The following is a 14,601-nucleotide window of genomic DNA, read 5'->3' on the forward strand; positions in this document are numbered from 1 at the left end:
CTCGTCGACTAACACGTCGGCCATTTATGGAGTCAAAATTTGGACTCCCATAAACGGCCGACGGTGTTAGTTCGCACAGTAAAAGGAAAACCACGCAATTTCGAGGCAAACTTGTGTGGATCGTTGTATTCTACTTTTAAAACATCTTTCCAACCATATGCATTTTATATAAAAAAAGGGTTACAGACGTTTTTTATAGACCAACTCGTCCGATCCAAGGCAACGTGTTCCTTTAAGTCAAAATATTTAGTTTCACTTGTAACAAATCGACAGTTTAGTGTAGATTCGTAAAAATAATCTACACTTTCATTGTATATTTGGTTTGCGGTAACACCACATGTGTAATCTACTTGCCAGGTAGAGTTTGTTCTAAGAGAACTGTCTTGCTTTGTGTGTGTGTTGTCATGTAGCTAGATGGTTGAAATGTCTGGCCAGTAATTTTGTTTTGCATACCATACCCATGTATGTAGGTCCTTTTGTATTGTAAGCAGTTTGCAAAATTTATCAGCTTATTCTATTTTCACAATTTTCAAACAAAATAGCTACTGACCAGTATACAATTGTTGCACGCTGTGACGGGGTCCATGGCGTTTTGTACACCCGAGGGGAAAAAATGGCACCTGAGGGGAAGAAAACCCATGGACCCCAATCACAGCGTGCAACAAGTGTTTTGTTATACCTTGGTAACGTTATTATTCCTCTTCTCAAAGTTTTGTTGTCATCCTCAAACATTATTACAGAGTTTAAATAAATTTTTCACTATTCCTTCGAACCCGCGGTTGTTTCGTACTAAGCGCTGGAAATCGACCAACGGTGGGAACGATCAAGGTAATGTACACCGCTGAACATCACTCAGCCATGGTACATGCGTATTTGTTGCACAGCACGTGATTGGTTCTCGACCAATCAAACTTCACAGTTTCTTACCGAGGTATAACAATTGAATTTTAACCATGCCACAGAATGGAATATTGCGCAATACTTGAGGAACATGTTTTAACTTGGTCAACAGGAAATAACCACTTTCCTGATTGTGAGTTGATTTCAAATACCACGCCTTAAAGGCACTGGACACGTATAGTAATTGTCAAAGACCAGTAATTCTCACTTGGTGTATCCCAACAATGCATTCAACAAAGAGTGAAATTGTTTGACTAAATTAGTCATTAAAGTATACAAGAAAAAAATGTAAAAAAAACACCCTTGTTGCACAAAATGTATGTTTTCAGATTCCTAGTAAAAAGATTCAGGCCTGAAGTCTTTTTCAGACTTAAACATTCACGAGGAAATTCCCTCTTTTTCTAACACTTTGTTACTTCAAAGAGAGCCGATACCACAATGTTTTATACCATCAACAGCTCCTGTTGCCCGTTCCTAAGAATTTTTTTATGCTAATTTTTGAGTAAGTGCCAAACATGTTCAGTGCCTTTAATTCACCAGACATTGGTCACTGGGTCGTGCCAATGGTCCAAAATCATAAACCAGTTAAGTATGACAAAATGCTTAGACATTCCAATGCTCACAAACAAGATGAGTTTGGAACCTGTCTGACCCAAAGTACCTGTCTAACCCAAAGTAAGATTTGTTCCTGTGCTTAGCAGGTTCACTTCATTTTAAGAGGCTGCTTCCTTTTTTCTTTCCTCTTCTAAAAAAAAAAATAATTGATGATCTCAAACTATTTTTTTATTTATTAGCCCATCCAGCCGGTCTTTAATAATGTGCTGGGTGACCATTACGAAAAAAAAAAAGAAAAAAAAGGCCTTCCTCCTTCCTTTTTTCAAAAGGCAGGACGCTCCACATGTTTTTTTTGGGGGGGAGGCCTTACACCCAAGTTGTATTCCCTTAGGAGTGGCCTCACAGTTAACCTACGTATATGTGTTCAGGATGACTCAGAATATCCACATGACTTCTGATTAATCTCTAAAATTATAATTTTTGACATCTATTAAAGGGAAGAGTGTGAAACTATTGGTTGCCTGGATAATGTTGAATCTCAAATGGTCTGTAGCACATACTTTAAAGCCATTGGACACTTTCGGAACAGAAAAAAAAAAAAAAAGTTCACAGATTTACAAATAATTTACAGGGTTTACAGAAGGTAATGGTGAAAGACTTCTCTTGAAATATTATTCCATGAAATGCTTTACTTTTTGAGAAAACATTAAAACAATATCAGTTCTCGATAATGAGACTTACAGATTTATTTTAAACACATGTCATGACACGGCAAAACGTCCGGAAACAAGGGTGGGTTTTCCCGTTATTTTCTGCCGACTCCGATGACCAATTGAGCCTAAATTTTCACAGGTTTGTTATTTTATATATAAGTTGTGATACACGAAGTGTGGGCCTTGGACAAAACTGTTTACCGAAAGGCACCCAGTGACACTATTGGTAATTACTCAAAAGGATTGTTAGCCAAAAAACTGACTTGGTCACGAACAATGGAGAGCTAATCATAGTATAAAATATTGTGAGAAACGGCTCCATCTGATGAAGCAACGTAGTTTTTGAAAAAGAAGTAATATCTCTGTTAATTATAATTTCCATCTATTAAAGGTAACTTCTGACTCAAAAATTTAAAGACTTCAGAATGAAGCTCTTTTAGGCATTTGAAAGCAAACAAATTTGTGCAACAAGGGTGTTGTTTTCAATTATAATTAGAATTTGAGGTCTCGAAATCAACCATCTAAGCGCACACAACTTTGTGTGACATGGGTGTTTTTTCTTTCATTATTATCTCGCAACTTCAATGACCAATCGAGTCAAAATTTTCACAGATCTGTTATTTTATGCATATATTTGGATACACCAAGTGAGAATACTGGTCTTTGACATTAACCAATAGTGTCCAGTGCGTAATAAGAGAGGGTAAACCTTTGGCATGTAATTACTAAAAAAAACTAATGATCATGAAAACTTACTTGGGGAGCTGTTGGTTTTATAAAACATTGTTAGAAATTACCCTCTTTAAAGGACGTTACAGTATTGGTACGCAAAAACTTGTCTAAGATCACAGATTTACAAAAAACTTACACTGTCTAATGATGATGATGATAGTAGAAAACATCCTTTGAAATATTTCTGTCTGAAATGTCATATTTGTTGATAAATAAATAAAACTAATTTCCCGTTAGGAGTTTATCGCTCAGTGAGCATTTTATTAATTTTTTTTTGTTTAAATGATGTCATACAAAATGTGTTATTGGTTTTTCACTATATTCAAGTGACCCAGATGGCCGATCGAGCAATCTCAAACTTCTAAAGGTTTGTCAATTTATGTACATGGTAGATTACATAGAGTGTAAACTGCCAGCAACTGTTTTACTAGCAAAAAAAAATTCTGTAATATTCCTTTAAAGTAATGTAGTTTTAGATAAAGAGGTAGCTTTTCAACAAACGATTAGAATTTGAGAAAGGCTTCAGGCGTATCTTAGGCATCTGAAATCACACAGTTCTACACAACAATCGGGTCTTTTTCTTTCATTATTTTCTAGGAACTTCAATGACCAGTTGTGCCCAAATTTTCCCAGGTTTGTTATTTTATGCATTATGATTGGATCAACTACAGTGTGGATACTAGTCTTTGACAATTACCAAAAGACTGCCCTGCCTTATAAAGGTAATTGGCAAACACCATTCTCAACTGATGTATTCCAACATGTGCGTACAGAAAGAAACCTTTTGAATTAAGTTGTGTGCTTTCAGATGCCTGAGAAAGGCTTCCGGACTGAAGTCTTTCCCAGATTCAACTATTTTAGTGAGAAACAACCTCTTTCTCAAAAACTACGTTACTTCAGAGGGAGTCGTTTCTCACAATGTTTTTTATCCTCCAATCAGATTTGCAGAATGGAATGGTGATAAAAACCTATATTGCACGGCTAATATCACTACCTGCATCTTGTGTGTTCTATGTCACTCGCCAAGTTTGCTTGAAGATAAATACGTTATCACACGCGCGCCCGTGGAAATACGGAAAATATAGCGCGTCTGCGTCCCATATCCAACTCGGCCTGCGGCCTTGTTTAGATATGGGACGCAGAAGCGCTATATTTTTCCGTATTCCACTCGTGCTTGTGTGATAACTTATAATGCTATCAACAGCTCTCCTTTGCTTTTTACCAAGTAAGTTTTTATGCTTGTATATATTTTGAATAAATACCAAACGAGTCCAGTGCTATTGAGGATGATAAAAACCCTTCTCAATTCTACTTACATCTGATGTTTTGATGACTTTCCTACACAGTGCGTAGATGATTATCGATAGAGATCCAAGAATACTCATCGATGCGAAGAAAGCATGGACATAATGAAGCATGTCAAGCTACACACATACACAAGAAAAACAAATTAAAACGATCTTATTAATTTTAATCACCCTTACACTGATTCTGAAGCACTGTTTACTCATAACTTCCATAAGTTCTAAAAAAGAAGACTAACAAAAAATTCACCTTGAGGTATATTTCTCCGAACCATGACCTATTGTCAATCAAGAGCAGATGTCTTACCAACAAGACCAATGAGGGTGCATTCCTCAGGAACAACATGTGTAATATTACTAATATTCATAAATACCTCAGACAGTTTCGCTATTCCTATTGGTGGAGAGCGCGTCACATGGGTGTGTATAAACCTTTGTTTATGACCAGTAAAAAGTGTTGAAAGCTAGCACTTGTTTTTATAAGACAGTTTCTTCATTCCTATTGGTCGAGAGCAACGGCCAGGACAGTTGTGCCACATCACGCGATAAGCACGACGCATTCCCTTATAAGGAGTTGTTTACCCCAGGGCGGCGAAGGGCCTTACCATTTCATAACTGATGGGGTGTTGTGTTGAAAGAAATCATTGAACAGTTATAATTTTTGCATTTATTTTACTTTTTGACCAAAAGTGTTGATAGTTTTTGACCGAAAAGGATTTATGAATGGGAATCAAAGTGTGTTGAATCGGTTTTCAACTAGTGGTTTAAACCCGCCGAGGCCTGGTTCTTGATAATTTACCTCGACTTCGTCTCGGTAAAATTATCAAGAACCAGGGGTGAATTTCACAAAGAGTTAGGACTAGTCTTATCTCGAGTTAGGACCAGTTACTCGTCCTAACTTAGGACTATCCATGCATATTGTATATCTCGTAGGACTAGTCCTAAGTTAGGACTAGTCCTAACTCTTTGTGAAATCGACCCCAGGCCTCGTTGGGTTTAAACCACTAGTTGAAAACCTCTTCACCACACATTGATTCTCTTATTAGTCAAACATTTTTGTATAGGGCTCAAATCGGGTTGGGGGGGGGGGGTGTAATCCACCACAAGACTTGAGACTTTACTTGCAGCTCAGAATCTTGACTGGATCAGAATTTAATTAACAAGATCAGAATCAAAATGAAAAGAGACTGGAATCAAAATAAGAACCCAATTTCATCAAAACTGTTTTGCATTTGAACAAAAACACTATATTGGGAAGATGTATCTCTTAGGCCTATTCATACATGTTGTATGGGTGATACTCAGCCGGATTGAAACATGTTGTGAGACTCAAACTCAACGTTTGAATTTTGTTTTTCTAAGACAATGATGTTGAAGTGAAAAGTAAAAAGCAAGACCACCAGACTTGTCCCGTCTTGAGTTTACTGGCCAGACTCTAAAATCACTGGCCTAAGGTACATGTATCAGCGATCCAGTAAGAAAAAAAGCTCTTGTATGACGATCCTTTAAAGCCATTATACACTTTCACAAGTTCACAGATTTACAAATAATTTACAGGGGTCACAGAAGGTAATGGTGAAAAACTTCTCTTGAAATATTGTTCCATGAAATGCTTTACTTTTTGCGAAAACATTAAAACAATATAAATTCTTGATAGCGAGAATTACGGATTAATTATAAACACATGTCATGACACGGCGAACGCGCGAAAACAGGAGTGGGTTTTCCCGTTATTTTCTCCCGACTCCAATGACCGATTGAGCCTAAATTTTCACAGGTTTGTTATTTTATATATAAGTTGTGATACACGAAGTGTGGGACTTGGACAATACTGTTTACCGAAAGTGTATAATGGATTTAAAGTGTGCCTTTTGCCTGGGTACCATCCAGGGAACCATGCATGGGTTCTGGAGCTGCAGCAGCGTAAACCTCAACTACTAGGCCTATTACATAATAATAATTGTTGGCATCCTTCTACATAAGGCTATTCCAAGGCATTTCACTTCAGTTCGAGGGATCAACTCATAAAATTCAACTCCAATAGTTTGAGCCAGCCTAGTGTTTTACCTAGCCTGAAAATCTAACATCACATTTCCAGAATTGTAAATAAGGCCAGACACCAGCCGGACTGGATGTTCGAAAGTTAAAAATACATACTTACCACTTCTTCTTCCCTTGACGTATTGTAGCATGGAGCAGAAATCAACTCTTTAGTCACCATGGGTGCTGAGCTTGTACGTAGTTGATTCATCATCGTTGCTGCTGCGGTAGGATTACAATCCCTTCATCTCAGCGTCAACTTCATCCTTGGGAAAAATGCTCATTAGCATTCAGCAGTCCATGGGGGGAAAAACCTTAAGATAAAGAACAAAAGATACCAACAAATACATGTTAATGTGGAAGTGTCGTGGCTGAGCGGTTCAGAGCACCAAATTCAAACTCTAGTGTTTCTGCATTGCTCCGTCCTTCGGATGGGATGTAAGGCTGCTGGTCCCATGTGTTGTGTAACGCATTTTAAAGAACCCAGAGCACTTATCTTAAAGAGAAGGGATTCGCCCCGGTGTTCCTGGCTGGTGCTGCTGTATGCGCAGTAGCACCTTGTAAACCCTTAGGTGCTTAATAATTGTGTCTCAGAATCACTGCAGCATTAACCTATCTTTCTGAAAGTTTGTACCCATACTCAGCGCCATGTTTGGTGGCGTGTGCTACATAAGACTTTGATACTATTACTATTATTAATATGTAATGGCAAGCATGGTATTTTGTTCTTGTATAGGGTTTAGGTACATGTATTGTGATGCTAATCAAGCAAAGTGAGTTGTGTGGCGACCCAGGTTGTTCACATTTTTATATTTTTGAAAAGTGCATTCATCTATGCTTTAATGGCACTGGACACCTTTGGTAATCGTCAAAGACCAGTACTTTTATTTTATTTTGTTTTATTTTATTTTATTTTATTCAACATCCTATAACTCTAGTACTCTCTCTTGCTGGTTTCCAACATAAAATAACAAATCTGTGAATATTTGAACTCAATTGGTCATTGAACTTGCAAGAAAATAATGAAAGAATAAACAATCTTGTTGCACAAAATTTGTGTGCTTTCAAATGCCTAAGAATGCCTTAAATTGTGTACTTGAGAAGGGGCACGACCATTTTCCTTGAGCACTTCTCTGAGGAAAATTTGTACTTGATCTTAAACTTTGCAAAGGGAACCACAGCAAAAGCACAGGGAAAATCGCTTGGTGCTCTGTACATATTAGTGTAGCATTGACCCCAAACCCATAAATAACAAGAAACACATATTGTCCATATCCTGTGTTACACATGGACATGTATACAGGTACTCGTCAGCGTCATTTATAGCTTTTCATACCGTGGGGGAAGTGGGCTTGGTAATTGACTGTGCATTACATTTACACTGTTTAGTATAGCGAGCTGACTAGTCTAAATATAACACCAGGGGTCGATTTGGACAATACTGTTTACCGAAAGTGTCCAATGAATTTAAAAGCAATATTTTCTGCTTAGCATAGCTCCATATTATTGAACCCATCTTCTTGTTTTCCGCCAAGTATTACAATTTTGAAGTTCTTCACTATACCCTTTAAAAAGCTTTAAGGTCATGTCACATGAAGCAAATTACAGGAAAATAGTTCAAGGCAAAAAGAGAATTAACATTCACTTTTTTGAATGTTTACATACTAATCTTACCGATCGTAAGACATTGTTGGAAAAAATGGCTCATTTCCTGTAGCGAGCACTGCAGTTGGTTGCCTCCAAGTTGCCTGTAAAAGTGGCCCATTACATTTAGTGTACCTTTACATTGTAAAGACTTAAAGGATTTGGGTACCTTTTAAAAATGTCCGTAGATTTACATTAACCTTACAGGGTTTGAAGATAATGATAGTGGAAAGCTTCCCTTCAAATATTACTTACTGAGGTGCTGTAGTTTTTGAGAAATGAGTAAAACAATGTCATAAAAATACTTTTGTAAATGATTAAAATCATTTTCGTATCATGAGACGAAAATGATTTTCATGACATTGTTTGACTCATTTCCCCAAAACTACAGCACCTCGGCATGTAATATTTTCAGGGAAGCTTTCTACTATCATCATCTTCAAACTGTGTAAGTTTAGTGTAAATCTGTGAACATTGTGTTTTTTGTCCTACAAAAGTTACATCTGACCCTTTAAAGGCAGTGGACACTGTTGGTAATTACTCAAAATAATTATTAGCATAAAACCTTACTTGGTAACGAGTAATGGGGAGAGGTTGATGGTACAAAACATTGTGAGAAACGGCACCCTCTGAAGTGCCATAGAAATTACTTGTAAAGGTTGTAATGTAACACAGCCGCATTCTACATCCTGTGGTTTAAGCTCAAGGTAAATTCTGCTGGTCTTTCTTAGTTTCAAATTGTTGAAATTTCCGGATATAAAGGTGTCACGTTTCCGAAAGTCACTTTGATAAACCAGTTTCCATGATATAAAACTAAGGAGTACAATGTACATTATGTATGTGTACCAGCAGCCAATTTCACGAATTTTACTGCGTAAGTCAACTGGCGCAAGTTTATGGCGTAAGTTTCGCCATAAACGTTGAGCAAGTGGACTACGCAGTTGCATAAAGTTTTGCAAATTCGTGTGACAAGGTTTTTTTCTTCTTTCATTATTATCTCGCAACTTTGACGACCAATTGAGCTCAAATTTTCACAGATTTGTTATTTTATGCATGTTGAGATACACCAAGTGAGAAGACAGGTCTTAGACAATTACCAATAGTGTCCAGTGTCTTTAACACAGAAATCTAAAACTGTAGTGAAATTAAAACAAAAGATGTTGAGTTGAAAAAGGGAAGACCACCAGTCATGTCCTGTCCTGGGGCTGAGGGCCTCTGGTCCAGTGCATCATTAAAGGGAAGGTACACGTTTGGTAATTTGACTCCCATAAATGGCCGACCGTGTTAGTCGACGAGGTAAAAGGAAAACCATGCAATTTCGAGTGATACTTGTGTGGATCATTATCTTCTACTTTTAAAATATCTCTCTAATCCTATGCATTTTATAACAAATGGTTACAAACGCTTTTCAAAGACCAATTCGACCGATCCAAGGCAACGTGCTCCTTTAAACAACAATCCTATCTCACATAATCGAGAGACGTGGGGAACGCGATGTGTGTGATCGTGTGACTGTTTGTCATGAAATCGCACGCAACCTCTGGGCCAGACAACTGGTGCCCAAAATGATGGTCGTTAGTTTTTGGTTCTCGTGTGAAAGGGGTTTAGCTGGGTGACAAGGTTCACTTTATAATGAAGGTCAACACATAACACTAGTTCATTTTCCACAGAGCTGGCTATTTGGCTCTTGGGGTATAGATTGATCACAGTGGGTGTGAAAGAAAGGTGGGTGCATAAAGAATGAAACATTTTTTAATTTATATGCCTTCCCTATAGTTTGTGTAGCATGGGAGATGTATGAACAATGAATGTTTGAATTAAGACCTAGTACAAAATCTAAGTAATTGAGTGCATCCAGGCCATATCAATCAGGGAGGCAGAATTCAATTTATAATTAATAACAGACAAAGTGTAATAATGACTGACTGCAGTTTACCTCCCCCACCCCCAAAAAAAGATTAATTTTGGTTTTACCCGGGCCATACATCCGTAATAGCTAGCACTGTATACTCAGTACTTTCCTGAATTCTGTGAACAAAATCACAGGTATATAATTACTCGGGTGAGATTCGAACCCAAGACCTTTGCAATTCTAGAGCAGTGTCATACCAACTTATTTAGACAACTAGAAAAACTAAAAAACTAAACCCAATACAAACAAGACCAAAATAATAAAAAAAATTAATTTAAAATAATCACAAAATAATACAATTAAGACGCAGCTACTTAGCTTTATGAGAGTACAGCAAGAAAATATTGTACTTTCATTTTTTGTACAAACTGCCATTATAAGTATTATACTGTCAATATAAATAGTTGTGATTTTATAAATCAGTCATTTCTATTACGAAAAAGTCTGAAACTTGGATACAAACTCAAAGGTTTGTTGAAATGATGTCATTTGTACCGTTTGGTAATCACTGTGGTTATAGATTCCAAGGAGCTTTTGGAAACAGTATCCAAAGCACTAGAGAAGTAGACCAACGAGCAGGATTTATTTATGCGGTGGAAAAAAATATTGTCTGATTTTCTTCACCAGGTCGACATAAAAAGTCTGAATTCAGCAAAAAGTTTCATCCCTGATAAATCCAGGGTGCCTTTAAAGGCAGTGGACACTATTGATAATTGTCAAAGACTAGCCTTTACAGTTGGTGTATCTCAACTTATGCATAAAATAACAAACCTGTGAAAATTTGAGCTCAATCGGTCATCGAAGTTGCGAGATAATAATGAAAGAAAAATAACTCTTGTCACACGAAGTTGTGTGCGTTTAGATGGTTGATTTCAAGACCTCAAGTTCTAAATCTGAGGTCTCGAAATCAAATTCGTGGAAAATTAGGCCTACTTCTTTCACGAAAACTATGGCACTTTAGAAGGAGCCACTTCTCACAATGTTTTATATCATCAACCTCTGATCTCCCCATTACTCGTCACCAAGAAAGGTTTTATGCCACTAATTATTTGAGAAATTACCAATAGTGTCCACTGCCTTTAAAAATGCAAGGCCCCATTGATTTGTACACAAAACCCAGCTGGCATCTCTACATCAGACAAGCAGCAATGAGGCTCAATGGATTAAGAACAATGACCTTAAAAACAGATTCATTTGGCAACTGATTCCAATTTCCCCTTCCCATAACTGCACCAGAAATGGCCAATTATTACAATGTCATTACAAACATTGTTTAAAGGTTCCTACGTAAATTACACATGCTGAGTCCTTACTTTGACGTGTACGATCACCAGGCCACGAATGACCTGGAATTGCATCTTCTAATGAAGAGGGAACTATTTGTCATTGTCCATGGGAATTTTTTGAAAGAACACCAACATGCCATTACCAATTGATATCTCTCGAATAACAACTAAACAAGGCATTTCTCAGGGGTCATTTACCGAGAATGACCCTTCGTTTAAAAACTCTTTTTCTGTTCATTACCATTAGGGACTTTCTATTTTTGTTTGATCACTGCTTTAAAAAAGCACTTTAAACAAAAACTTTTGATGTGTGTACCTTAACGCTTAGTTTACAAAGCATAAACTTTAAAATGTTGACTCAATTGGTCATTATAGTGGCAAGAGAATAATAGAAGAGAAAACGTACTGGTAATTGTAACACAAATTTGTGTGCTTTCAGATTCCTTAAAAAAAGCTTCAGGCGAAGAAGTCTCTTTATATTTTAGTGAGAAATTATCTCAAAAATGTAGTGAACGAAAAAAAAAAAAGCAGCAGATCAGACAAGGGTCGTGGGTTCGAATCCCACCCGAGTAACATGCCTGAGATATTTTTTCACAGGACTCTGGAAAGTACTGAGTATACAGTGCTAGTTAAACGCACATCAGTGTATGGGTTAAAAAAAAAAAAAAAATTAATATTCTTTATCCCCGATGCAAATTTAACATCTGCTATTATAGATCAGACCCGGTTCAAGATCCTGCACTTTATTCTAACTTTTGAGAGTAAGGATCTCAATCAGTGATATAGCCACAATGGGCAGTGCCCGGTGGGCCTGCCCAGGACTTACAATTTTTTTACCAGCACTCTGAGCAAAATGCATTACCGGTACCACCCGGCACAGATTTCAAAATATAGTTCACTGTGCATTGATCTGAGACACAGCTAATGTATTATAAGGAGTATCAAATGCCAAAGAGAATGAACACAGCCAAAAGGCCATTCAACTAATTGCACGGCCCCATAACACAAACACTTTGGAAACCTGGCCCCACTTCAGCAATAATGGCCCCTTAATTAAACATAATAATTTTGTTGATCCGCCCGGGAAAAAAAATTATTTGTAGATTGCTCTACAACCCTGATCCCTTTCTGGATATGAAGTTTGCAGTCTCACAGACAGTGAGACAATACACCTACAGTAACACAATGCATACAATAGGATGCGCTGTGCTGTAAACATGTTTTGAACCCCAGGATCAAAGGTCACGCTGGCTACCCCTTCGGTGCGTCATACCCGAAGGAAACGGGGAGCCATAGAAATTTCATCTAAATGATGTGGCTTCCTTTTCACTTGCTCATCTGCTTTCTCAAGAGTCATGTCTGTAATGTGGGGTTAGACTGGAATGACAGGAGGTCGATTAATGTAGTTTACAAACACAGGAAGTTGCACTCAGCCCATCAAGGTTACTTACAGAGACATGTGGCTACATCGTGTAGTTAATTGTGATTCTAGGGAAAAAAACCTAAATGTACTACTCTATATCATTAGATAAGTATTAAAGTAAATAATAGACTCGCTGAAACTGCTCTTAAAAGTGTCAAAAAGACTGAGATAACAGTTTTAAAAAAGAACAAATCTCAGTACCTAGTCCTTAAAAACAAAACAGAAAAATCAATTACACACTAGGACCGGTGTTGTTCAACCAATTTTAGTGGTGGGCTCTGAAAATCAAATTTAGTTCACCGGGGGCAAGGGGTCAACAAAAATATTCATGTAAAGCCATGTTGGATATATGGGGCATCATTGCTGAAGTTCAAACAATCTGGGGAAATCAGTGCTGGCTGGGTAGCACAGTGTATTTTTCTCAGAGTGCTGGGCGAAATTACTGGGCAGGCCCGCCCGGCACCGCCCACCATCCTGGCTATAATATAGTATAACACTGACTAGAACTACTATAAAAAAGGTGAACTCACAGTTCCTGTCAATTTCTTAAGTGACTCTCAACACAAAAGGAATATTCAAAAAGCCATACATGTTAGAGCTGTCCTACAACATTGCTGAAAAAAAGAAAGGTCCAAGAAAGTCACTTTCCCTTTAATATTGAAGTCTTAACGAGCTGATCTACATAGTACTGTAGGCCCGATTTCATAAAGCTGTTTCAAGCAGAAATTACTGCTTGAATTTTTTTTGCTTTAAAAGCCATTGGACCCTTTCGGTATACAGTGTTGTCCAAGGCCCACACTTTGTGTACCACAACTTCTATATCAAATAACAAACCTGTGAAAATTTAGGCTCAATCGGTCATCGGAGTCGGGAGAAAACAACGGAGAAACCCACCCTTGTTTCGCCGTGTCATGACATGTGTTTAAAATAAATCCGTAATTCTCGTTAACGAGAATTTATATTGTTTTGCTGTTTTCTCAAAAAGTAAAGCATTTCATGGAATAATATTTCAAGAGAAGTCTTTCACCATAGCCTTCTATAAACCCTGTAAGTTATTTGTAAATCTGTGAACTTTTATTTTTTTTTCTGAACCGAAAGGGTCCAATGGCTTTAAGCAAAACCCGAGTGGGGCACCATCCACAACAGTGCAAACGTCGTGTAATTTTGGCTGGTAACCTGTTCCTGCTAAGCATTTGTGCTTAGCAAGTTTTGATGCTTGCTCTTTTACAGGCTCTATGAACTTGGGCATTGACTAGCTAGGTGATATACACGATGTCGATATCACTTTAGTTAGCAAGGGTCCTTGGATGTTATCGGCAGGAGGGTTACGTTATCGCAACTACAGTGGTTAGTTGTACTACTAGGCACATATTCCTATAATTTAGTGTACATTCGAGCTCTGTTCACCCTCAATGGCCATGGTCAAAGACGGTGATTGTTTTAAAAACACCACATCACATCACATCACACTATCACGACACAGGCAGTCATGACACACACAGCAACAGCTAGCTAGAGTAGCACTGTCCTGAAGCAGTGGAAGTGGGCACACCGACACTCCCGTTGCTCAGTGAAAATTACTATAAATTAAATGGGCAATAAAGTGAATGACTATATATATTGCTGTACTTACCTACACACTACTATTTTCCAAACGTGAGCAGAGTTTACATTCACACTTCAGTAAAACAATAGTATTTTTGGATTCCACACTGCTTAACTGTTTCTCAACTACTGCCAAAAACTTTGCTCTATGCACAAACGGTCACAAACACACAAGGGGATCGATATTGCATGCATGACTTTATTGTGTGCATACAAAAACCACACAAACTTTTTCCAAGGTACATTTCAAGTGAGGGCGCCGTTCAAAAGAATCAAGAAACTTTTTTAAGAAAAAGAGGGCGCTGTTATAGTTTCTTGTGTGTTCCTCCTTTCCCAAGGTAGATTGCCATTTTTCGGCAATTTTCATCAACCCGATAGTACTATAAACCACTTCGGAGTTCCAGCTGCGCATGTCTGTTACTGCTGACAACGCATGTTGTCTATCTCCAATAACCTTTTGACAATACCAGCGGGTATTGTCAAAAGT

The 14,601-nt window shown here is 37.7% G+C and overlaps 1 protein-coding gene across 1 annotated transcript in view; it reads right to left on the bottom strand.

Moving 5' to 3' along the window:
• The window catches only part of LOC117290871 (transmembrane protein 116-like), a 36,707-nt gene extending 22,408 nt beyond the window's left edge, over window positions 1–14,299 (bottom strand). The window contains exons 1-3 of the mRNA XM_033772427.1: window positions 14,143–14,299; window positions 6,366–6,558; window positions 4,217–4,324 (exon numbers count right to left, since the gene is read on the bottom strand). Coding sequence (XP_033628318.1) covers window positions 4,217–4,324; window positions 6,366–6,458 — 201 coding nt within the window. The 5' untranslated portion in view covers window positions 6,459–6,558; window positions 14,143–14,299. The remainder of the gene's footprint in view (window positions 1–4,216; window positions 4,325–6,365; window positions 6,559–14,142) is intronic.
• Window positions 14,300–14,601: the final 302 nt, after the last annotated feature.

This window comes from Asterias rubens, chromosome 5 (genome assembly GCF_902459465.1).
Source record: "Asterias rubens chromosome 5, eAstRub1.3, whole genome shotgun sequence".
Lineage (NCBI taxonomy): Eukaryota > Metazoa > Echinodermata > Asteroidea > Forcipulatida > Asteriidae > Asterias > Asterias rubens.